Raw genomic sequence first — 26331 nt, 5'->3', positions numbered from 1 at the left:
CATTGCTGTATTGTGGAAGCAGAGAAACTTGTCGATCATCAGACGTGATTCGATATTACTGCAGTAATAATTGTGACTTTTTTTGGAGCATGCCAAATATTACACTCCAGTTAAGGTCTGCCAATTGTGTGTTGTTCTACCTGTTCACACTTGGGTGCTTACCAATACCATATCTCTAATGCCACTGCTTAAAGCCGTGGTCATCAGACATGATCCCATATTAAAGCGGTAATAATCATCACATTTTTTGGAGCATGCCAAATATTACACTCCAGTTAAAGTCTGCCAGTTATGTGTTGTTCAAACCTATTCACACTTGGTCACTGACCAATAGCATATCTGTGAACAATGTTTTCAGAGTATTACCCCACTTTTACAGACTGACAATAAAACATACAAAAATGAAGCCAAAATGGATTTTCCTGGAAGAAATGTTAAGAAACATTCTTTCCAGGGTGATGACTTGTATATAAGGCCAAATAAATAACAAAAAACAAAGTTATGGACTGTGGAAGAGATTTATGCGACCAGAATGAACACTCATCTCGAGCTGATGATACCACCTAGCAGCACCTGTCCCTATTGTAAATGCATCTAATGGCGGTATCAATAGGGCATAGAATAGATTTGCATTTTTTTTCTGTAGCACCAGAGGCATGCAGTATAAGGCAATAATTCCTGGTTGGATTGGTGTAATATGCTATCCATACTGCGATAGCCCACAGGTAATATTCTAGAATATAGAATGTATTTGAATTGTCCTTTCCATTATTAAAGAGTGGGTCTCCTATACTGTTATTGCGTATGCATCAATTTCAAGGTCTGCGAAAAATTAGGACGCACTCCAATACACATTTGAAAAGATGTAAAAAGCAAAACAAAACAATAAAAACACAGCAGGATCTTTAGTATAAAAACAGACTTGCCAATGTAAACTCAGTGTAATCACATTTTACAGCTCCTGCACGTCCTATTCCTCTTTGGCCTCCATCTCCGAATTGACATCAGTCGCAAGCTTCAAGCACTGCAGCACTGCCTCTGACAAGCGGCAACAGGCTGTGCTGAAGATAATATGCTTAGGTGACAAACCGAACACCACTGCAGAGTTGTTGAAAGCTGTAACAGAGCAGGCAATTCTGTGGCTCTCACTGCTGAACATACAGCCAGGCATGGTCGTGTGTGACAATGGCCAGAACCTGGTAGTGGAGAAATAACAGCCGGAGTAGATACGGTTTCCCTCTATGCCAGTCCTTTCACTGACCTAAAGGTTCCCGGACACTCTATGGCTGCTTTTTTACTGTGGACTGTCTCCAGCAAAGATTTAAAATATGCAATCTGGCACCTTGGCAAAGCCCAATTCTATTCTCCCTCTGATATCTAACAAACAGGTCATTCTGGAGAAACTTGCACCTACTGCCACTCAGGTGTCTTCAGCTATTTTGTGAGAAACTAATGGGCAGCCAGTCTACCAAGTAAAATTCCTGAGATATGGAAATTGTGGATGGCTTTGCTTCTGGTACTGGGTGCTAATACGAAACCATGGCGTTCCATAATTCACTGCATATTCCTGGCTGGTTGGAGACAAGCTCATTCCCACAGAAAAGTACCAGCAAGCTAAGGAGATGATGGCCTCTATTATCATGAAGGAGTTTGCTAGTTGTCTAGGAGACCGACCACCACTGCTGTCTACCTTGTGTCCATTTCAGAAAGTCAGCTATGCCACCCTGGCAGTGCTTCAGCAGCGTTTGCAGCTTCCAGTTCATCGACTGGTGTGTGATGTTACCACATGTTGGAAATCAACTTTGCTGATGTTGGGAAGGATTTGTGAGTAGCAGAGGGCAGTTGTTGAGTACCAGCTTAAACACGCCCATTGGAATTCAGGTCAGCGTCCGCACATAAGAACTGATGAGTGGGCATGGATGTCTGACATCTGTGCCGTCCTCCAAAACTTTGAGGACTCCACCAAGATGGTGAGCGACGATGATGCCATAATTAGCTTCACCATCCCGCTTCTCTGTCTACTGAAATTATCGCTGCTCACAATTAAAAATAATACATTGCAGAAGGAGCAAGGAACTATACAGGGTGATGCTAATGTCACAGGTGTGGCAGGTATAACAGACAGTCGCTCTGGATCTGGCTGTAGAAGGTCACTGCGCTTGGCCTTGCAGACGCCTTCTTAATCTTTCTTCATCGGCGACCTCCACCTCCTGCTACTGATTGACACACCCTCGCTTGGTAGTTAAAAACTCTGTTTGCTCCTGGGAATTGACGCGCCCCCTGGGCCTGTGTTGTGGATGCACGTGTGCGGGAGTACCCGGAGCCGGATCGCTGGGGGTTGTAGTCTTCCGTGGCGGTGACCCGGTCCGTGCCCAGGGCGGTCAAACCAGTGGCAGTCTTAGTGTTATAATAAGTGTCCGACTATGCCACCCGTGGATTGCGGTCAGTGGGGACCGCCGCTGCAGGGCAGACCGCTGAGGCTGGTATTATGTGTGCAGCTTAGAATGGGATGACTCCCCACGGGAGGAGTATAGCCTCATGGCAGTTAGCGTGGATGATGGGAGTGATGGTGCACGAGCGCAGCAGGAATTACTCAGAGTCTTTGCAGTGCAGTTCAGGGTCTTTACTGGTGATAAGGAGGCAGACCCTCCCGGAAGTACTGGCTAGTATAAGGGGCCTGGTCTGTCTGCGAGCAAGCAGGAGTTCCCCTGGCCAGGTGGAGTTGTAGGCCTCCCCGTCTATCTGCACTCTTTCTGGCTACCTTGCTGTAAGCGGTTACAAGTAGCCCACGTCCCTGAGTATACCGTGTGGTGCTCACCCGTATGGCTGGTGACTTGGGGCCTTCTGTTAGCCTTCGCTCCTGGATGGCGGCGCTGGTCCCTTCCTTTTGACTGAGCCTCTGGGCTTCTATGGCCAGAGGACCTGGAATCCCCTGCCGGCTGGTTTCTGCTGCTGGGTGTATATCAGTCCCCACAGCCTCGGACTCCGGTTTTAGTGTCCTCAGCCAGGGCGAGCTATATCTCCACTTAGCTTCCAGCCCCTGGTCTTCTGCCTCAAGCTCTTACAGAGCTCCTAGGTCTTGCTTTCCCTGTGTCTGCTGCTCTCCAGACCAGACTGTGTCTCTGTCTGGGACTTCACTCCCTAATCCCGCCCCAGACCCAGTTTATAAGGGCAGATTCCTCCCCTCCCAGGTCTGGGCGGGTGGTGTTGCATGCTGAAGGGCTCCTGACCATTGAAACTTCCCTCTTGCTCTCAGACATAATATTTCTATTACTGTGGCAACCAGACCCCTGGGGTGCCACATTCCCCCCTAGTAAATTTTAGTACTCTGGGACTAAACACATTTTTAAAGAAAACACAAATACAAGGGTATAAACAATAATACAATAACATATATACAAGAAGCTTTAGTCTGTAGAAGTCACAGCGTGTCCGTAACCGGGTGTCCATATCACCCAAGGTGAAGTTTTGGCACAGAATAGGGGACCTGTCCAAAGCAAACCCCATGCGTTGGCCCTGGGCGTGGCTGCAAGGTGAGACTAACTACTTTGGGCCGCAAGGAGGCCACGCCAGACAGGTTTTCTCTTCCACGGCCATCTTCGCAAGAGGCACTAAGGTGCAACTATCTACAAAACTGTTCCGGTTATCCAGCGTCCATAACCTGTTAGTCCAAAGAAATCTGCAGGGTAACTGAGAAAGATAGTTAATAACAGGCAACAACAAAAACCATCAACATTTTTCAATAAACAGGTAAATTTACAGTGCATTATTTTATATTTTCCAGCGAGCGGGCATCTGACCTCTAGTGACCCTAGTGGACTTACGGAGCTCACTAACTGGTTCTGCACTACAGGGTGTAGGGGATGTTGCGGGTAGGCTGGGCAGCTGTCTGCACACTCTTTGGCTCACTAGGGGCACGGCAGGCTCACTACTATTTGAGGGTTGATCCTCCTGGACTGCTGGTGTGGACTCTTCTGCCTCTTGGGCCGGCTGCTCTTCTAGCTCTACCGGTTCCTCTGTAGGTCCTTGAGGGGCTGGCTGGAGAAAGGTGAGGATGGGTACCACAACAGCGCCGTTTACTTGTGTCCAAGACCGGAGGAAGTCTCCGAGTACGGTACTGATCATTTCTTCCCCTTCCTCTGCGGGTTGAGGGTTTTCTTGATCTTCTTCAGGGCTTTGCAGCTGCTCAGGACACTTCTTCAGGTGGTCTCTGGAGACAATGGCTGTGGTCTCTCCTCCATCCTTACTGATAACACAGACTTTTGAGTTCTCATGGCTTGAGGGCAGTACGGTGTACGGGTCCTTCTCCCACTGGTCGTCCAACTTGTGGAGCCGCCTCTTTCTCTTCAAGACCCGCTCTCCAGGTACCAGGGGAACAGCGGGAGCATACTGGTTATAAGCCTTCTCTTGCCTTTCTCTAGCTTGAGACAGACTTCGCTCGACGCTCTCCTGTACTTTCCGATACTGCTGCTGCCGTTCTGTATCCCAGTCTGCCTCTGGCGAGGTGTCCTCAGGTGTCAGGACTCCCATATCCAGGTCAATAGGCAGCTTACCAGGTCTTGCTCTCATTAGGTAAGCCGGGGTACAGTTGGTGGACCTACAGGGATGTGATTGTACAAGTCCACCAAATTGGGAAGTTTCTCAGGCCACAGACTGCGTTCTTCCAGGGGCAACGTTTTTAACAAGTCTATCACCACCTGGTTCATCTTCTCACATAGTCCGTTGGTCTGCGGGTGATAGGGCGTTGTTCTTATCTTCTTGCAGCCATACAGGTTGCAGAACTCCTGGAAGACCTCCGCTTCGAAGGCTGGTCCTTTGTCCGTCAACACTTGCTCCGGATACCCGTGTGGATGGCAGAAGTGCTGCTGGAAGGCCCTAGCTGCTGTTTGAGCCGTTAAGTCCTTGACAGGGACCACCACCAGGAACCGGGAGTAGTGATCCACGATTGTGAGGGCGTAGAAATACCCAGATCTGCTTGGAGCCAGTTTCACATGGTCCAGGGCTACCAGTTCCAGTGGCTGTCTGATGATGATGGGCTGCAGGGGAGTCTTCTGGCTGACACGGTCCTTTCTTCTTAGGTTGCACGGGCCACAGTCTCTGCACCACCTCTCGATGGCTCCTCTCATGCCTACCCAATAGAACCGTTCACGCAACAAGAACTCCAGCTTCTTCCATCCAAAATGTCCTGCTCCGTTGTGGTATGCCTCCAGAACCATAGCCGCGTCTCGTCTTGGGACCACTACCTGCCAGGTCAACTCATGTGTTCGAGAGTTAACCATTCTCCGGCACAGCTTCTCCCTGTAGAGAAGCAGCTTACTTTTCTCCTTCCACAGTTGTTTGGTCTCCTCCGGAGCGTCTGGGTCAAGACGGGCATCGGCCTGTGTCAGCATTTCCTTCACCAGACGGACTGCTGGATCACTGTCTTGCGTTTCGGCCCAGCAGTAGTGGGGCAAGGGATTGAACGTCACAGAGCGTCTGTCCTTCACACGGTGGGAATACAGGGTAATCCCATGATGGTGGAACGCAGGGAGCTCGACTTCCTCCAGATCTTCTGGATCTTCCCCTACTCCGTCAGCACTCACCACGTGTCCCAGGTATTGCACCTTTGGTTTCAGGAGGTGACACTTGGAGGGTTTCACCTTTAGGCTGTAGCTTGCCAGGGCGTCAAACACTTCTGCCAGGTGTTTCAGGTGGTCCTCGTAGGTCTTGGAATAAACAATGACATTGTCCAGGTATAACAGGACCGTCTCGAAATTCCGGTGTCCCAGACAGCATTCCATCAACCGCTGGAAGGTTCCTGGTGCGTTGCAGAGCCCGAACGGCATACAGTTAAATTCGCTGAGACCCATCGGGGTGGTGAATGCGGTCTTCTCCCGGTCCGCCTCTGCTACAGGAACCTGCCAGTGACTCGCCCCCTGGGCCGTGGGGCACGCGGAACCAGGCGATAGGTAGACGCTGGGAGTAGTAGTGGCGGCCCGGTCCCGCGGCTCAGGGTGGTCAGACCAGTGGTAGTCTTTCAGATGTTTTAGATAATGTCCGACTACGCCACCCGTGGATTGCGGCTATTAGGAACCGCCGCTGCAAGGCAGTCCGCTGGGGCTGATGACGTGTGCAGCTGGGATGGTGTGACTCCCCACGGGAAGAGTGCGGCCCCAGGGCAGTGTAGTGGATGGTGGGAGTGATGGTGGTGAGAGTCCCAGTACCGGTAGTGCTGGAGGAGCGAAAGAGCACACAGACAACGTACTGCAGTCCAATGTCTTTTACTCACAGTTCAGGTACTCCAGGTCACTTCTGTACAGGTAGTGACCGCCCGAGCCGTGCTGCGTCCACCAGGTGCGGGGCTCGGTCAACTCCCAGGCAGTTCAGGAGCATGGCACAGGACCCCCTTTAATCCTTTCTCTGGCCTGCCTCACCAGTGACCCACTTTTGTCCAGCTACCGCGGACCTGTGCGGTTAAACGTGGGCCCTGTCCTCCGCTGTCCTATATGGTGCCTTCCTAGCAGGTTTGATGAGGTGTCGCACCAATAAATGATCACGACGACCGGTCTTTGGCTGAGGGTAGTTTCTCCTCCACCAACTTGGGATCCGGTACCCTTAATCTGCCTGACCCTTCACCCTGGATTCTCGTGGGTTCTTAGGGTCCCTTCCACCTTCTTGTTCCTGAGCCCTTCTGTTTCTCTCTCTCTCCTTCTCTCCCGTTCTGTCTTCTCCTCCTTCCCTTGGCCTCTTCTCCAGGCCCACCTCTCCTTCTCCTCTCAGGCTCCGGCCTCTTCTCTAGGCCTGCCTCTGGAGCAGCACTCAGCCTGAGCTGCTGCTCCCTGTCTTCTTCTCTGACTGAACCCAGATCTAAGATGGCTCCTCCCTTTTATACTTCCCTCTAGCCATGAGCCCAGGTGACCAGCAACCAATGAGCTCCTATCTACGCTCAGGAACCAACCCCTATCTGCCCCTACAGCACTGGGTGTTCCACTCCCCTCCCCACTCCAGGCAGGGACATAGTCGGTCGTGCCTGCACTTCTGTCTAGTGGAAGCACCGTTGAGCTGTCCCTCGGAAATGGGGTGTGTGTGTGCTGTGTGCAGCTAACTGAGCCCTGGTCCATACTCCATCCTTACCTGGGAGTGGAATATCACACCTCTGGTCTGAGGTGCAATACCCCTGTAGCGGCCGAACCCTCGGGGCGCTACATTCCCCCCTGGTAAAGCACAGCACGTCCTCGGGCTGGAAAAGAGCAAAAACAGTTGATTACAGGACATGCAAAACTTTTTAAAACTTTTTTACATTTAGAAACGGACGACATTGTTCAACTCCCTTTATGGGACACACTTTTCTTTTCTTGTCACTATTATAAAACACATACTAATACTTCTGGAACTCTTTTGTCACTTATCATATAAAACGGTTTCAAGATTATGTAAAACATTTTCTAGCAGCATATTAAACTCTTCATATAAAACATTTTTAAATAAGACACATTCTTGTATTCTTGGATCATGGCCTCGGTGCAACTTGCGACCAGGTGTTCTTTCTTCTTCTAAGTGCAACAGTCCAGCAAATTTGCCTTGAGGTAGATGTTGCAGTCTTTTTATAAAACCAGTAGGGGGCGCTTTAGGAAGCGCAACTATATACAAGGGGTGGCCGTTCTCAGTCCTCGGCCAGTTTTGGGAAGGGAAATGGCTGCTCACAGTCCTCAGCCTGTTAGAGGATGTAGGGGATAACTTTCACACAGTCCTATATCAGTCCCAACGGGGACCACACCCAATTTGAAACAGTCCCACACAGTTCCTTTGTACCCTTACGGGTAACTATTTACATTGGCGCTTCTTCTTACTTTCTATCGTCGTCCTCCATATGCGCCTTGCTCCTCCTCGTTATCTTCAGGCCCATCCGGGTCCTCTTGGTACTCAGCGTCCGAGTAGTGCTGTTCCTCCTCCTCTACTACTCTGTGGACGTGGAGGGCGTACCATCCCTTCACGCCTTGGTGTCGGGTGTAAGACACCACATCCCCTGGAAACAGATCCCGCCCTCGATGATCCTCCGGCAGGTGGCTCTCCACATCTCTCCTTGTCACGAATACATCGCTGATGGTCTCAGGGTCTCGGATGAAACCGCAGCCATGTTCCATGTGAAATTTTATGACAGTTCCGGTGACTCGGGGACCGCGGGCAGCTCGGGAATCTCGTCGGGTCTTCATCTTCTGCTCCGCACTCTGGGCCTGCAGCTTCCCCTGTTTCATGCGCCGCTCCCGCTGTTCCCTCTCGAACACCTCCAGCTGTTGGCGGCAGTACTCCCGTCGACGGGCGGCGTACGGGGGATCTAGGCCTTGCGACCGGGCCTGCGATTGTGGTCTGCTGATCACGCCCGGGGTCAGAGGGCACGGCGTGGGGCGGGGCTCGCTGGCGGTGTCGATGGCCTGGGAACCGGTTAGTAGCGGCCATTTCTTCTTTCCACCCGGCAATCACGTCCCACTGCGCCCGGACCATCCTCCGGTCCAGCTCCTCCAGCGCAGCCCACACATACTCGGGGTCTTCCTTGGGGAGATGTGCTAGCAGCTCCGTGAAGCTGCATGGGGATTCGGCCTGCAGCAGGCCACGCGCCAGGGCGCTGGAGCTGGTTCCTGTCTCTATCTTCGGGTGCGGCCTGGCAAGACTGATCCAGACCGCGCCCTGATCCACAGTTTTCTTCTCTTTCCGCCCCCAGGGGGGGTGGTCCTGGGGCATTCTGCTGACAATCACTCTCAGGGGCAGCTCCCCCACATTGACGGACATCTCCACAGCCGCTCTCATGGCTGTTGGGGGTGGGCTCCTTCTTTGGCGCCATTCTGGGACCTGGCCCACGATGGGAGGTGGCTTCCTGTTGTCTTTTGGCGCGCACATTATGGCGCTCGTTCTTCTGGGGTGGGCGCCATCTTTGGTACAATAAAACAGTCTCTTTTCAGGCGCGCAATACCCGCTTGTAGCAGGTGGGTAACCATCCTGCCGACTACGCCAAAGCTGACTCGCCCCCTGGGCCGTGGGGCACGCGGAACCGGGCGATAGGGAGACGCTGGAAGTAGTAGTGGCGGCCCGGTCCCACGGATCAGGGTGGTCAGACCAGTGGTAGTCTTTCAGATGTTTTAGATAATGTCCGACTACGCCACCCGTGGATTGCGGCTATTAGGAACCGCCGCGGCAAGGCAGTCCGCTGGGGCTGATGACGTGTGCAGCTGGGATTGTGTGACTCCCCACGGGAAGAGTGCGGCCCCAGGGCAGTGTAGTGGATGGTGGGAGTGATGGTGGTGAGAGTCCCAGTACCGGTAGTGCTGGAGGAGCGAAAGAGCACACAGACAACGTACTGCAGTCCAATGTCTTTTACTCACAGTTCAGGTCATCCAGGTCACTTCTGTACAGGTAGTGACCGCCCGAGCCGTGCTGCGTCCACCAGGTGCGGGGCTCGGTCAACTCCCAGGCAGTTCAGGAGCATGGCACAGGACCCCCTTTAATCCTTTCTCTGGCCTGCCACACCAGTGACCCACTTTTGTCCAGCTGCCGCGGACCTGTGCGGTTAAACGTGGGCCCCATCCTCCGCTGTCCTATATGGTGCTTTCCTAGCAGGTTTGATGAGGTGTCGCATCAATAAATGATCACGACGACCGGTCTTTGGCTGAGGGTAGTTTCTCCTCCACCAACTTGGGATCCGGTACCCTTAATCTGCCTGACCCTTCACCCTGGATTCTCGTGGGTTCTTAGGGTCCCTTCCACCTTCTTGTTCCTGAGCCCTTCTGTTTCTCTCTCTCTCCTTCTCTCCCCTTCTGTCTTCTCCTCCTTCCCTTGGCCTCTTCTCCAGGCCCACCTCTCCTTCTCCTCTCAGGCTCTGGCCTCTTCTCTAGGCCTGCCTCTGGAGCAGCACTCAGCCTGAGCTGCTGCTCCCTGTCTTCTTCTCTGACTGAACCCAGATCTAAGATGGCTCCTCTCTTTTATACTTCCCTCTAGCCATGAGCCCAGGTGACCAGCAACCAATGAGCTCCTATCTACGTTCAGGAACCAACCCCTATCTGCCCCTACAGCACTGGGTGTTCCACCCCCCTCCCCACTCCAGGCAGGGACATAGTCAGTCGTGCCTGCACTTCTGTCTAGTGGGAGCACCGTTGAGCTGTCCCTCGGAAATGGGGTGTGTGTGCTGTATGCAGCTAACTGAGTCCTGGTCCATACTCCATCCTTACCTGGGAGTGGAATATCACACCTCTGGTCTGAGGTGCAATACCCCTGTAGCGGCCGAACCCTCGGGGCGCTACACCAGTACCCGCTAGTGAGATCCAAAGTGGAGAAGAAGTTAGCAGATTTTAATGCAGCTAAAGATTCTTCTATTCTAGGTAACGGGTACGCATCTTTGTGTGTGATACGGTTGACCTCTCTGTAGTCCACACACATTCTCATGGTGTTGTCTTTCTTTTTCACTAAGACTAGTGGAGCTGCCCAGGGGCTACAACTGTCCCTGATTACCCCAGCCTCCTTCATGTCTTTCAGCATCCCCTTGGCGTGTTGAAAGTGTGCAGGGGGTACGGGTCGGTATCTCTCCTTTATAGGAGGATGGTCTCCCGTGGGGATGTGATGTTCTACCCCCTTTACTCGCCCAAAGTCTAGCGGGTGTTTACTAAACACTCTCTCATACTCTTGAACCACCCCATAGACTCCCCGTTTTTGGTGTGAGGGAGTGGAGTCAGTACCCAAATGCAGCTGCTGACACCAGTCCTCTATTGGTCTCTTAGAGCCGTTACCTTCCTCTGGTTGAGATGGAGGCAAGGGTTCCACGGCCTGTACAGATTTCTGGTTGATGGTGAACAATTTGGCTAGCACAGCATACCGGGGCAGGTATACTTCTCTCCCCGATATTTATGATGCGGACTGGTACCCTCCCGTGTCGTACATCGACCACCCCCCCGTGCTGTCAAAATGGTGGGCCTACTGTCTGAGTAGACGGGTTCTACCATTGCTTGGTAGTCTCTACCTCTTAGACCAATAGCCGCCCGACACCAAATCATCATCTCACTTTTTGGGGGCATAGCAATAGGGAACGGGTCACACATTCTCACGCTACCTATCTCACCACCGATAGTTCCACTTGTTGCCGCTTCATCAGTGCCCGGATTTCTTTTTGGAGGACACGCTGCTGGCTGGAACTGGCGTTCTTGGCAACCTGTTGCAAAATAAGAATCACCTCTGCAAGACAGTTTTTCATTACGTTAATACCTAGGGTTATCTTTGGGTGACACTCGCGACGGTCAATGTCCACAATGATCAGTCCTTGTGCCGGCAGTTCAACTTTACCGAACTTGATGGTCACCTCCTTAAATCCTGTCTGTGGCACGGGCTGACCATTGCTGGTGATAATGCTCAGGTCGTCATCTGGGTAGCGGGCTATGTCCGAGTCATTCCAGTACCGCTTGAAGAGCACGTACGGCATGGTGGTGACCTGTGACCCGGTGTCCAGTAGGGCACTCATAGGAATACCGTCCAGTACCACAGGCAAGACCGGACATCCCCCTATGTATTTATCACGCCAGTTCGAGGGGCTTGATGATCTTATGCCTGGGGGTTGGCCCTCTACCCCAGGTTATGCCTGTTTAAATGACAGTACCTTGCCATATGTCCGGGTTGATTGCAGCGGCGGCAGATGGGTCGTCCGTCCTCATTGTATCTGTCGCTGGGTCTTCCTCTGGATGTTGGGATCCTCCTCTGTCGGTACCACGGGACGTCCTCCCGTCCGGATGCCAGCTGGATCTTTCCTGGAGAAGAAACCTGCAAAGACTGCACAGTTCTGGTTAGCGCGGCTATGCTTTTAGTGAGCTCTTGGACCTGATGGTGCAGGTCTGTAGCCGGGTTACTGTTCAAAGCCTGCGCATCAGCTCCCACAGGCCCTGCAGCCAAGGGCGCCGTCTCCTGGTGATAAGTGACAGCAGGGTGCCTGTGGGTCACAGCGCCACCTGGTGCCGGTTCTCGGAGCACCCGGATGGCTCTGTCCTTGAACTGTGCAAAGTCCAGGTGAGGGTCCTGTAAGGCCATTGCCTGCAACTGGGTTCGGTGGGCATTGCACAGTAGACCCTCAATAAATTGTTCAGTCAACAGCTTGTCTTCATTCCCCACACTGTCAGGGTCCGCCTGTAAATGGCTCTCAGGGCCTCTTGTAGGTTTAGAGCATAGTCTCTTATACTTTCGTGTGCCCGCTGTTTGCACCCGTAAAATCTGAGTTTTATTTCGGCTGAGGTTTGGGTATCAAATGTGTCTTTCAGCCGGGCTAGTATTTCTCTGACAGTCCTCTTCTTCCTAGGTGACCAGGACTTTACCTCCCTTTGGGCTGCCCCGATTAATTGGGCCACCAAGATGCTTACTTTTTGCTCTTCCGTGAGGGGGTATACCTGGAACAGGCTGTCCAGTCTTTCCCTAAAGTCACTTAGGGTATGTGACTCCCCTGAGTACTGGGGTAGCCAGGTTGCCCCCGGGATATAGGGCATGGTGAATGGCATGACCGCAATAGCGGTTGCGCTGGCGGCCGGTGTGGCGGTGGAGCTCCCCTCGGTATCCGACATCCTCCTTCCCCCCTAGTGGACCGTGGCCTACCTTGCAATGCTCTTCTTCCGTAGGTCGCGGCTCCGCAGTCGATCTTCGGGGTTGAGGACCTTGCGTCACGCTCCTGTGACGTCAGCGTCGCACTTCCGCCCTTCAAGGACCTTACGCAGCGTCGGAGCACGGGGCGGAGCTTCGGATCTTGCGCGCTTTCGGCTTCCACGCCCCTCTTCTTCCCGTGTGGCGTTCTGAAGATGGCGTCCGATGGCGGGAAGCGGCTGCGGATGGCAGGAAGATGGCAGAAGACGGCGGTAAATGACCCAAGATGGCGTCTGATGGCGGGAAACGGCTCCGGACGGCGGGAAACCTCTCTCAGGTAAGTGCAAAAAGTCTTTTTCAGGCACGCAATGCCCGTTGGGGCGGGTTGGTTTGAATCCTGCCGACTACGCCAAAGTTGACGCGCCCCCTGGGCCTGTGCTGTGGATGCACGTGTGCGGGAGTACCCGGAGCCGGATCGCTGGGGGTTGTAGTCTTCCGTGGCAGTGACCCGGTCCGTGCCCAGGGCGGTCAAACCAGTGGCAGTCTTAGTGTTATAATAAGTGTCCGACTACGCCACCCATGGATTGCGGTCAGTGGGGACCGCCGCTGTAGGGCAGACCGCTGAGGCTGGTATTATGTGTGCAGCTTAGAATGGGATGACTCTCCACGGGAGGAGTATAGCTTCAGGGCAGTTAGCGTGGATGATGGGAGAGATGGTGCACGAGCGCAGCAGGAATTACTCAGAGTCTTTGCAGTGCCGTTCAGGGTCTTTACTGGTGATAAGGAGGCAGACCCTCCCGGGAGTACTGATTAGTATAAGGGGCCTGGTCAGTCTGCGAGCAAGCAGGAGTTCCCCTGGCCAGGTGGAGTTGTAGGCCTCCCCGTCTATCTGCACTCTTTCTGGCTACCTTGCTGTAAGCGGTTACAAGGAGCCCATGTCCCTGAGTATACCGTGTGGTGCTCACCCGTATGGCTGGTGACTTGGGGCCTTCTGTTAGCCTCCGCTCCTGGATGGCTGCGCTGGTCCCTTCCTTGTGACTGAGCCTCCGGGCTTCTATGGCCAGAGGACCTGGAATCCCCTGCCGGCTGGTTTCTGCTGCTGGGTGTATATCAGTCCCCACAGCCTTGGACTCCGGTGTCCAGTTTTAGTGTCCTCAGCCAGGGCGAGCTATATCTCCACTTAGCTTCCAGCCCCTGGTCTTCTGCCCCTAGCTCCTACAGAGCTCCTAGGTCTTTCTTTCCCTGTGTCTGCTGCTCTCCAGACCAGACTGCGTCTCTGTCTGGGACTTCACTCCCTAATCCCGCCCCAGACCCAGTTTATAAGGGCAGATTCCTCCCCTCCCAGGTCTGGGCAGGTGGTGTTGCATGCTGAAGGGTTCCTGACCAGAGAAACCTCCCACTTGCTCTCAGACATAATATTTCTATTACTGTGGCAACCAGACCCCTGGGGTGCCACAGAATCACTGGTGATAGTTCTATATACCTTGGTGCAGGCTTGGAGCACTAGCAGTCGGCTAACTTCTTTTCTAGTGCCCTTTGGGAGCAGTTGGCGTTATCTCTCTGGAGTGTGCTCAAGCTAAGTGTATCCCCTTTGTTTGTCTACCTTGTTGTATTTAGTTTATAGTGGGGCCTGACCAGTGCTCACTCCATTGCCCCCTATCTAGGGCTAAGCTATAGGTGTTAAACCTATATAGGAACGGTAGGGTAGGCAGGGTGATATTATATCTGCATAGGGCTCCACTCCCCCTTTCCCTAGTGTTTGGGCTTCCTCCCCCTCTTCCCTTCGTTTTGCACTTATTCTTTCCCACACCTTGAGTGAAATTATCACCGGTCGTGCATAAATAAGAAAAAAAAAACTGACACATGGTTTAATTTGTGTGTGTGTTTTCTGGGTATGTTAGAGCTGGCAGAGCTGGCAGAGCAGCTGTGCAGGCTTTCTCTGGAGGTGACTTACCTCCATTATTAGGTTAAGCAGCGGCAACAGTGGCTGCAGGTCTCTAATGCTGAGGTCTCAGCAGGTAGGCCGTTCCAGCTTGAACCCAAGATTGCCCTCCCAGACAGGTGTCTTGGAGGTAGAGACACGTCTCAACCCTAGGCAAATGAAATGGTCCCTGTTTTTACTATGTTCAATTTTGTTGTCACATTCTGTCCAGGGGTCAAAAACGCCAAGGCTGATGCTTTGTCCCAGAGCTTCCCTGGTGGTAGTGACCATGAGAACAGGGCCCTGATTTTGCAGAAGGGGGTTGTCATTTCTGCGTTGTACCCTGATTTAGATGGTGAGGTGTTGGAGGCTCAGGGGGACACCCCTGCCTCCTGCCCTTCGGGATGGTTATTTGTACCATCAAATCTGCCGTCCAAGATAATTAGGGAACATCACAACTCTGTGCTTGCTGGTCATCCAGGTAGTAAGGCAACTACGGATCTCCTTTCTCATAGTTTTTGTTGGCCGGGTTTGCATCGGGATGTGGTAGAACACGTGTCTGCTTGTGGTATTTGCACGCGTTCTAAACTATTGCATACTCATTCGTCTGGTACTCTTCTTCCACTACCTATTCCTAGAAGACCATGGACACAATTGTCCATGGATTGCATTACTGACCTACCGGTATCTGCAGGTGAAACTGTGGTTTTTGTAGTTGTAGGTAGGTTTAGTAAAATGGTTCACTTTGTCGCATTACTGGCATTTCCGAATGCCAAGACTCTTGCTCAGGTATTTATAAATGAGATCATGAAGCTTCACATGGTTCCCTCCAATGTGGGGTCAGATCAGGGGACCCAGTTTGTTTCCTGGAAAGCATTCCGTTCTTGACTTGGGTGCAGCTATACTTTTCCTCTACCTTCCCCAATTATGGTTAATGGTAATTTGGACTTTCACATTTTGAGGATTGTAGATTCTCGCCTCCAGCGTCGTTCCCTCCAGTACTTGGTGCTCTGGAAGGGTTATGGTCCAGAAGAAAGGATGTGGGTTTCAGCATCCGAGGTGAATGCCCCCAGGCTATTTTGTTCATTCCACACCTCTTGTCCTGAGAAACCTGGTCCTGAGTGTCCGGAGGCCACTCGTAGATGGGGGTTACTGTCACCGGTGTGTCAGGTGTAACAGACAGTCTCTCTGGATGCGGCTGTAGAAGGTCACTGTGCTTGGCATTGCAGACGCCTTCTTAATCCTTCTTCCTTTAGGACCCGGTGGCAACCTCCACCTCCTGCTACTGATTGACACACCCTTGCTTGGTAGTTAAAAACTCTCAGTTTGCTCCATGGAATCGCCACTGATAGTTCTACAAGTGCATATCACTAAATTAGAATATCATCAAAAAGTTAATTTATTTCAGTTCTTAAATACAAAAAGTGAAATTCATATATTATATAGAGTCATTACAAACAGAGTGATCTATTTCAAGTGTTTATTTCTGTTAATGTTGATGATTATGGCTCACAGCCAATGAAAACACAAAAGTCATTATCTCAGTAAATTAAAATAATTAACAAAAACACCTGAAAAGGCTTCCTAAGCATTTTAAAAGGTCCCTTAGTCTTTTTCAGTAGGCTCCACAATCATTGGGAAGACTGCTGACTTGACAGATGTCCAGAAGGCAGTCATTGACACACTCCACAAGTTCCCAGAGTTCCAATTTTCATTTGGAAATCACGGTCCCAGAGTCTGGAGGAAGAGTGGAGAGGCACACAATCCAAGCTGCTTGAGGTCTATTGTGAAGTTTCCACAATCAGTGATAGTTTGGGGAGCCATACCATCTGCTGGTGTAGGTCGACTGTGTTTTATCAAGACCAAAGTCAGTGCAGCCGTCTACCAGGAAATTTTAGAGCATTTCATGCTTCCCTCTGCCGACAAGCTTTTTGGAGATGGAAATTTCATTCTCCAGCAGGACTTCGCACCTGTCCACACAGCCAAAAGTACCAATACTTGATTTTAAAACAACAGTATCACTGTGCTTGATGGGTCAGCAAACTCGTCTGACCTTAACCCCATGAAATTGTGTATGGCTTCGCTTCTGCTACTGGGTGCTAATACCAAACCATGGCGTGCCATAATTCACTGGATATTCCTGGCTGGTTGGAGACAAGCTCATTCCAGGAAAGTACCACTGTCACGGATTGACAAGGGGATGTCTGGTGGACAGCACAACAGACGGATGCAACAAGTAAGGAACAAGGGAAGGGACACCTCCAAACATCAACCTGTGTCTGTCCTCGTCCATAGAGGAGTCCTTCCCCCCGTGCACAATCATGTGCCTAAGTCCTCTCTGGCCCTGGACTTAACCTGGCTAGTGCTCAGGCCAGCGAGATACTAGTCTCACCACTACAATAGGACAACACTAGGAAGGTAAGACAGACAATGGGAAGATAACAACAAAAAATTCTCTTATCCCTTCAACAGAAAACATAACCGCTGCAATAACAACGAACACCACAGCTTCTCCAGAGACTGGCTCCTTCTATAAGAGAGACAGACCAATGCTGCTGTCAACCTTGTGAACATTGTGTTGAAGCTTGATTGACCCAGAGCCTGCAATCATCTGCATCGGGAGAACATGTTTCGTCCCAGGATCCAACTGGGTCCTGGTTCCACAATATTAACCCTGGGTGCCATCAGATAGATGTACCATCCCTGGCCACAAGCACTTGCCCACGTGTCTGTGGTTAGGTGGTCGTTCCCAGTTGGTGAGGGTACGGGTAATGTTCTGGGACCCGTGCTTGTATGGGACGGCACACCAGGAGAAATAGTGGCGGCTGGGGACTGAGTACTGAGGGTAGGGCCGGCATCAGCACACGGCGCACCTGGGCAAGTGCCGGGGCCATGAGCAGGTGGGGGGGCCCACTCACCATCGGGCACCCCGCTGTGCTATGGACCCTTGAGTGGAGGAGAGCGGGGTCAGCGCCTGCTCCCCCCGCTTTGTCAAGGCCCCGGCAGCCGGCGAAACAATACTTACCTCTCCCCATGCCTCCGCAGCAGCTGTGGTCTCTTCCATGGCTGCTGCACTGTGATGTCTCAGGTCAGAGGGTGCTGTGATGTCTTTCCACCACGCCCTCCCCTGAGCCATCACAGCGCAGAGTGGGAAAACGCCGGCAACTCTACAGTCCAGAGCAGCGGCAGCAGGTGAGGAGTGAGGTGAGTAATTGATTTTTTTTCAATGTATGGAGGCATGGGACATTCTAAGGGAGGAAGGGGGGGAGGGTGATATCCTGCATGGAGCATTAAAAGGGGGGGTGACATCCTGCATGGGGCATTGTAAGGGAGGGGGGTGGTGTGTGACATCCTGCATGGGGCATTATAAGGGAGGGGGGTGTGTGTGACATCCTGCATGGGGCATTATAAGGGAGGAGGTGGGTGACATCCTGCATGGGGCATTATAAGGGGTGGGGGGCTGTGTGTGACATCCTGCATGGGGCATTATAAGGGGGTGAGTTTGACATCCTGCATGGGGCAATAAAAGGGGGGGTGACATCCTGCATGGGGTATTATATGGGGGGAGAGGTGACATCCTGCATGGGGTATTATAAGGGGGGGGGTGACATGTGATATCCTGCATGGGGTATTATAAGGGGGGGGGTGACATAATGCATGGGGCATTATAAGGGGGGTGACATAATGCATGGGACATTATAAGGGGGGTGACATCCTGCATGGGGCATTATATGGGTATATGGGGAGAACAGCCTGCATGGAGCATTATAAGAGGGGAAAAGCCTGCATGGAGCATTATGCGGGGTCACAGCCTGCATGGAGCGTTATATGGGAGCCAGTATTCTGTATGGATCATTATATGAGGGCCAGTATCCTGTGTAGAGCGATATATGGGGACCAGTATCCTGTATGGAGCGTTATATGGGGACCAGTATCCTGTATGGAGCATTATATGGGGCCCACTATTCTGCATGGAGCGTCATATGGGGAACATTATTCTGTATGGAGCGTTATATGGGGACCATTATTCTGTATGGAGCGTTATATGGGGACCATTATTCTGTATGAAGAAATAAATGGGGTCCATTATTCTGTATGGAGCAATATATGGGGCCCATAATACTGTATGGAGGACTATGTGGTGCCCATAATACTGTACGGAAGACTATACTCCCCGGTCTGCACTGTGCGTTGAGAGAATTCGCCGGATTCTGAGCTATTGTAGAATTTACAATAGATATCACTCATGTGTAAGAAGTGAAAACTTCGGCATTGTACTATATATATATATATACATATATATATATACATATACATATATATATATATATATATATATATATATATATATATATATATATATATACAGTACAGACCAAAAGTTTGGACACACCTCATTTAAAGATTTTTCTGTATTTTCATGACTATGAAAATTGTACATTCACACTGAGGGCATCAAAACTATGAATTAACACATGTGGAATTATATACTTAATAAAAAAGTGTGAAACAACTGAAAATATGTTTTATATTCTAGGTTCTTCACAGTAGCCACCTTTTGCTTTGATGACTGCTTTGCACACTCTTGGCATTCTCTTGATGAGCTTCAAGAGGTAGTCACCGGAAATGGTTTTCACTTCACAGGTGTGCCCTGTCAGGTTTAATAAGTGGGATTTCTTGCCTTATAAATGGGGTCGGGACCATCAGTTGTGTTGTGAAGAAGTCTGGTGGATACACAGCCTACTGAATAGACTGTTAGAACTTGTATTATGGCAAGAAAAAAGCAGCTAAGTAAAGAAAAACGAGTGGCCATCATTACTTTATGAAATGAAGGTCAGTCAGTCCGAAAAATTGGGAAAACTTTGAACCAAAGAAACCAGCCTTAGAAATTGCAGGTTAACAGCAGCTCAGATTAGAGACCGGGTCAATGCCACACAGAGTTCTAGCAGCAGACACATCTCTTCAACAACTGTTAAGAGCAGACTTTGTGCAGCAGGCCTTCATGGTAAAATAGCTACTAGGAAACCACTGCTAAGGACAGGCAACAAGCAGAAGAGACTTGTTTGGGCTAAAGAACACAACGAATGGACACTAGACCAGTGGAAATCTGTGCTTTGGTCTGATGAGTCCAAATTTGAGATCTTTGGTTCCAACCACCGTGTCTTTGTACGTCGCAGAAAAGGTGAACGGATGGACTCTACATGCCTGGTTCCCACCGTGAAGCATAGAGGAGGAGGTGTGATGGTGTGCGGGTGCTTTGCTGGTGACACTGTTGGGGATTTATTCAAACTTGAAGGCATACTGAACCAGCATGGCTACCACAGCATCTTGCAGCGGCATGCTATTCCATCCAGTTTGCGTTTAGTTGGACCATCATTTATTTTTCAACAGGACAATGGCCCCAAACACACCTCCAGGCTGTGTAAGGGCTATTTGGCCAAGATGGAGAGTGATGGGGTGCTACGCCAGATGACCTGGCCTCCACAGTCACCAGACCTGAACCCAATCGAGATGGTTTGGGGTGAGCTGGACCGCAGAGTGAAGGCAAAAGGGCCAACAAGTGCTAAGCATCTCTGGGAACTCCTTCAAGATTGTTGAAAGACCATTTCCGGTGACTACCTCTTGAAGCTCATCAAGAGAATGCCAAGAGTGTGCAAAGCAGTCATCAAAGCAAAAGGTGGCTACTTTGAAGAACCTAGAATATAAGAAATATTTTCAGTTGTTTCACACTTTTTTGTTAAGTATATAATTCCACATGTGTTAATTCATAGTTTTGATACCTTCAGTGTGAATGTACAATTTTCATAGTCATGAAAATACAGAAAAAACTTTAAATGAGAAGGTGTGTCCAAACTTTTGGTCTGTACTGTATTTATATATATATATATATTTCTCTGCGGTATCTGTGCATCATGAATCGTGGTATGTGTCAAAGGGGCCCACTGAGACTCTTTCGCCCAGGGCCCTGACTGAGGGACAGCCGCTGCCATAACGTTGCGGAAAGCTACTGCCTCCACGAGCCTAAAATTCTGTGGGTGAGTGGGTGGCTTCAAATTTGCGCTTGTGTTCCAAGGACTGCAGGTAGGGACAACTGAACGCTGAGGGACAACTGAGGAATATGCCGACTCCAAGTAAAAAATATCTCTCACATCCGCACTTTCCTCAAGCAAGAATCTGCAAGAACAATTGTGCATGACCTTATCATCTCCCGCCTCGACTACTTTTCGCACCCCTCCAATCTATCTTAAACTCTGCTGCCTGTCTCATCCACCTGTTCCCCCGCTAATCCCCGGCCTCTCCTCTCTGTCAAACCCTTCACTGGCTCCCCATTGCCGAGAGACATCCACAACCTGTCTCCTCCATACATCTGTGACCTTGTCCCTCAGTACTTACCTGCATACAACCTCCGATCCTCACAAGATCTCCTTCTCTACTTCCTGTTATCTACTCTTCCCACAATCGCATACAAGATTTCTCCCTTGCATCCCCCCAGCTCTGGAACTCTTTACCTTAACATATCAGGCTCTCGCCTACAGTGGAAACCTACAAAAGGAACCTGAAGACCTACTTCTTTAGCCAAGCTTACAACCTGCAGTATCCACCGCTCCACCATACTGCTGCACGACCAGCTCTACCCTCACCTACTGTATCCTCACCCATCCCTTGTAGACTGTGAGCCCTCTAAGTCAGGGTCCTCTCTCCTCCTGTACCAGTCGCCGTCACGTTTTTGTTCAAGATTATTGTAATTGTTTTTGCTATGTAGACCCCTTTATCACATGTAAAGCGCCATGGAATAAATGGCGCCATTATAATAATAATGTGGTCCAGACTCATAGCTACTGAGACTAGACCGTGTGGAAGACAGGGTGGTGGTAGTGGCAAACTGACTGAAAACATCATCTGCTATCTAACCAACAACCTTTTCACTCTGCTCTGACTTCAATAGTGGTGTTCTGTGGCCCCCTACAACGTGGGACAGGAAGGTAGGGCAACATGATATGGGTGCTTGTTGTGCTCCCTCAGCAGGAACAATTTCATCTTGCCCACGACCCCGGCCTCTGCGTGCACCATCATCATTACATCCACTTCCCCTTTCCTTGCCACAAGCCTTGCCCATTTTAAATGGAGTTTAATATTTGTCATGTTTCCAAAAATGTCTGTATTATTACCGTAGTAATATAGGAGGCCCCCCGACGAAGCCCACGCGAAACGCGCATAGGGGCTCCTGTTTCTTCTGGCTAATTTGGCACTGCAGCACTGTATGGGTGAGTCTATTTATTATGGATATCACTGTGTCTCCCGAACATAAATGCCTTCCTTTGGCTAATTAGGGCTACACTACACTGTGCGTTTAATGATTACATATAACATTTGGATTATTTTTCCTTACATGGAATATCCTTTATCATTTCTAAATACGCTGAGACACCCTATGTGCAATACTAGATGCTATCGTTACATAGCAGTGCCAAATCTGTCACACATTTGTGTCTTTTATCTCTTATTATCATGACTGCAACTAATCTTGTATTTTAATTGATTTAATAAACGTCATTATGTTTTATATGCAATATTGGTTCTGATTATTGGGTCACAACTCCCTGATTTTCTATATTGCTTACTATATCTATTTTGGGAGGACCCCTCCTGCTACTATGGTCTCTTGACCTATTTGTATAGTTCCATTCTATTTTGTAATATAGGATCACGTCTGATGTCCACGGTTTTAGGCAGTGACCTGGGATGCAGAGATGCTTCCAGGGGTCTTCCCAATACTGTTCTCATGTCATTTTAAAATGTAAAGTGCTGTGGGATATGTTGGCGCTATATAAACACAAATGATTATTATTATTATTTCAGCACTGTATGGATGTGGCTGATCATGTCTCACATACCACATGGCCAGATAAAGTTGTAAAATATTAAAATGACATTTAACGGTGAATGCATTTTTCACCTTTGAAAGCAATGCAAAACTGCATCAAAAACGCTGTGTGTGAACATAGGCCCAGGTGTGAAGGAGTATTTTTATTTTTCGTTATTTATTTTGCATTATATGCAAGTCCCTAGAATGAATGTCCCTTATCATTTTTTCCAGGAAAATCCATATTGGCTTAGTTTTTGTATGTTTTATTGTGAGTCCATAAAAGTGGTGTATTACTCTGATAACATTGTTCACAGGAGTGACCTGGGAGTCAGAGATGCTTCCAGGGGTCTTCCCCATGCTGTTTCCATGTAATTTGAGCACTGTTTCCATCGATTTGGCCAATTTATAGGCCCTCTGCAGACCGCCGGGGGGAGCCGCCTGAAAAATGCTTGAGTTTCCCATTGACTTACATTGGGCTCGTTGCTCAGGTTGACCACCCGAGCATTACGATTTGCTTGACCCGAGCAATGAGCACCCGAGCATTTTAGTGCTCACTCATCACTATTATTGGGAGTGTCACAACATTTTATACCATTGAGCACTGAAGAAAAAAGAATTACGTTTTTACCACCAAAATTTTGTTTTAGCTTCAGATTTTACATTTTCACATGGGGAAGTGGGTAAAAATGTCACCAAAATTTGGCCCACAATTTCTGCTGAAAGTGGCAATGCCCCATATGTGGATGTACAATACTGCTTATCCACATGACGAGACGTGGGAGGGACGGAGTGCAATTTGGACTCCTTTTATGGAGCCTCTAAGTGATAGAAGAACAGAATCTCCCCTCAAGTGACTCCATTTTGGAAATTATACCACTTTGGGAATTTATCTGCAGGTGTAGTGACAATTTTGACTCCATGTGTGCTTTCCAGAAATAAGCAATAGTGGATGTTGCTGAGTGAAAATTGCAAACTGCCATTGTAATGTACTGCCAGTAATGTGGAAGCCCCTATATTTCCGTTAACAGATGACGAACCTGAGTGACGACTTTGTTTTGGAATACGTTGAAGCTTTTGTTGGGAACATTTTATATAACATTTGGGATCACGTTTATCCTGCGCTCTATGCTGAGCACTTATATCGTAGTTTCCATCTAAATCTCCGAATTACGTGATTCAGATGAAATCCCCGAGGGATCTATTCACTATAGGCAACAGAGTTATTACATCTAACATCTTTACATATTTAGAAAAATATGGATTTCTCACCAATAAAATTCCAAATTGCAGATATCAGGGTTTCATTTTATTCAGATATCTATGACATGCATGCCTATCGCTTCTAATTGCAAGCAGATCAATCTATTGGTGGTGATCTCACAATCAAGGAACATCATGTAACAAATTAAGAGAGCATAAATATAAAAAATTGTATCCAAAGTTTATTAAAAAAAATCTGACTTGTTTCAGTGACATTCGAGAACCCATAAAATGTTAAAAAGTTGTGTTTTTAGTGAAGAGCAACAGAACATTTATGTACATGTGTGCACTGGGGGAATGTTTCTTTATTTATCTCATTCTGGCCACTGGCAAGTGGGGGAATTCTATTTTAATAATTAGTAATCAAAAAGATTATTTATGGATTTCCATTATTGCAATTTAAAGGGAGATGTTGAAGGTTAAATCTGCATTTATTACATTTTAATGGCTCTTTCGGATATCAATGATTTTTTAATTTCTTCAGTGATTTTGATCAAAGTGTCAGAGTTTGTCAGTATATCAGGTTTTACCACTAGAGTTTGGTTAGAATTTCATCAGTTTTTCTCAGATGCGAAAAAAACTGATGACGTTTTCTCAAGCTTCTCCTATCAAATAGTCCATGAAAAATGGACGGCACGTGGATGACATCAAAGGACTGTCCAATTTTTTTCACAGATCCATAGACTTTCATTGGTGAGTTTGACCCAACACTTTGACCAATATCAGGCAAGTTCCCATGATTTTGTACAGACCACTTTGTCTGAGAAAAATATCAGACATGTGAAATACTCCATAGATTATGATAGATAACAAGTGCTATCAGTGAAAAATAAAGGTAACTGGATTGGAAGTGTCTCTGGAATTAAGACACGAGTTATAGTAGACATGTTTCAGAGTCCACCGACTCCTTCCTCAGGACAACCATACAAAAATAGCCTATTAAAAATTAGGCTAGTGTTGTATGGTTGTCCTGAGGAAGGAATTAGTGGATGTGGAAACGCGTTGATATTAAACCTGCAATTTTATCTACTATAACTCGTGTCATAATTCCAGAGACCGCAGTAATACCTTCAATGCGTTTACCTTTATTAATATTTTATGGAAGCTGCTGCATCTGGTCTTTAGGCTTTGTAAGTGTTGTGTCTCGCACAACGCTACAAGGTGAGTGGTTTTACATTTATTCATCATACTTTTAACCTGCATAAGACCCAATTGTGCTCTTGCATTTCTTTACAGATCAGTGAAAAATACAGATAGCGCTTATTTGAGAAAAATGATGTCTGAATTAGCCCTAAGACTTATTGGTAGAAAACTAATAATTGTATTTGAAGTGTGCTCTTTTACTTTCCCTCCAGGTATGAAGACATGAGATGCTTGATAGGCTTTGCAATACGTGATATGTGGTACAAGCTTGGTATGTATGGATCTGACAAATAATGTACTGTATTTAGTAAAATAGGATCTATAAACAGGATGCTGTTGTTGAGCAGAGACATTCAGAAACCAACTATGAAATAATGTATAGCAAAACCTATTTGACAAAGCCACCCACTTTATTGGGTATTCTGATTAGAAGAAGCTATCACCTGTCTGCGAGATAGGTGATGACTTTTCGATCAGTCAGGGTCTGAATGCTTCCACATCTACAGGTCACAGTATAATTCCCATTAGGATGAAGTCACAGTGTGCAAGTTCAACCATTTATTCTCTGTGGGACTGCCAAAGGTTTGTATTCGGCTTTCTCAGGCAGTCTCATAGTGAATGAATAAAGTGGCAGTTGAGTGTGCACACTGCCACTCTATTCTAAGTGCCCATTTTGGTGATCCATTGGGGTCCTTTCAGTGTTATGGGCTCAATAGGTGAGGTGGATTCTCTAAGCTTTAGTTCTGGGTAAACAGCACAGACAGGAGGGGATGGTGCATTTGGGCAAGTATAGACTAGCAAAGACCAGTAACAGCTTGTTTTGCTGGACAGCAGACAAACAAGTGGAACAGGTAGCAGAGATGAAGCAGAAACTGGTATGCAGATATATATAGAAACTAACTATATAGGAAACAGGTATCTTCTGACAGGTATGCATTTTTTATTCAAATGAATGCAGTCTAATATCTTCCAGCTGGTCAATGGTTAAACACAAGAAAAAGAGAGAAATAAATTTAGTCTGATATCATCCAGCAGGGCACTGGTTACTAGCTGATATTTATACAAATTTGTAACAATGAATCGGTTAACTGCAGGGAATCAGACCATGGGAAACCTTGAGACTCCTTAGTGGAGATGTGTTGTTACCTTGATTGCACAGGCCATGTGTGAACAGCACAGACAACAGTTGTGAGAACTTGATAACTTGCTTGCTGAGTGGTGTATGTGGACTACACCAAGTAAGTTGAACTGTTCTTTGAAGTAACGTTGGTTGTAGCATGGAAGACAAGAATAGCAAAGGTGGTTGTTTAAACCCTTCACAATCTTTGATGTATATTTGATGAGGGCCCTGACGCTGAACCTGCATTTTCCCTGCACTTGATGGCTGATTTAATCAGCTAACAAGTGCTTTTAACAGCCGCGGATGGATCGTTATTTTTGCTATACATACACCAAAGCAATTACACATATACATGCAAAAAAACAATCACATTGTTAAAGAAAAAGACGTAAGTCCAATATAGAAATAAGCACATACCTTTCAATCAATCAATGACAACAG

At 48.6% G+C, this 26331-nt stretch overlaps 1 protein-coding gene across 5 annotated transcripts in view; it reads left to right on the top strand.

Moving 5' to 3' along the window:
• DOCK2 (dedicator of cytokinesis 2) overlaps positions 1–26331 on the top strand; it is a 1661574-nt gene that overhangs the window by 1042356 nt on the left and 592887 nt on the right. For all 5 annotated transcript variants that reach the window (XM_073649510.1, XM_073649507.1, XM_073649509.1 and 2 more), the window contains one exon: positions 24983–25041. In XM_073649510.1, the coding sequence (XP_073505611.1) occupies positions 24983–25041 (59 nt within the window). The remainder of the gene's footprint in view (positions 1–24982; positions 25042–26331) is intronic.

Source organism: Phyllobates terribilis, unplaced genomic scaffold, assembly GCF_046119375.1.
Source record: "Phyllobates terribilis strain yellow unplaced genomic scaffold, ASM4611937v1 Scaffold_10__3_contigs__length_209671492, whole genome shotgun sequence".
Classification (NCBI taxonomy): domain Eukaryota; kingdom Metazoa; phylum Chordata; class Amphibia; order Anura; family Dendrobatidae; genus Phyllobates; species Phyllobates terribilis.
The sequence above is the reverse complement of the archived record's forward strand: the minus strand, read 5'-3'. Positions and strand labels throughout refer to the sequence as shown.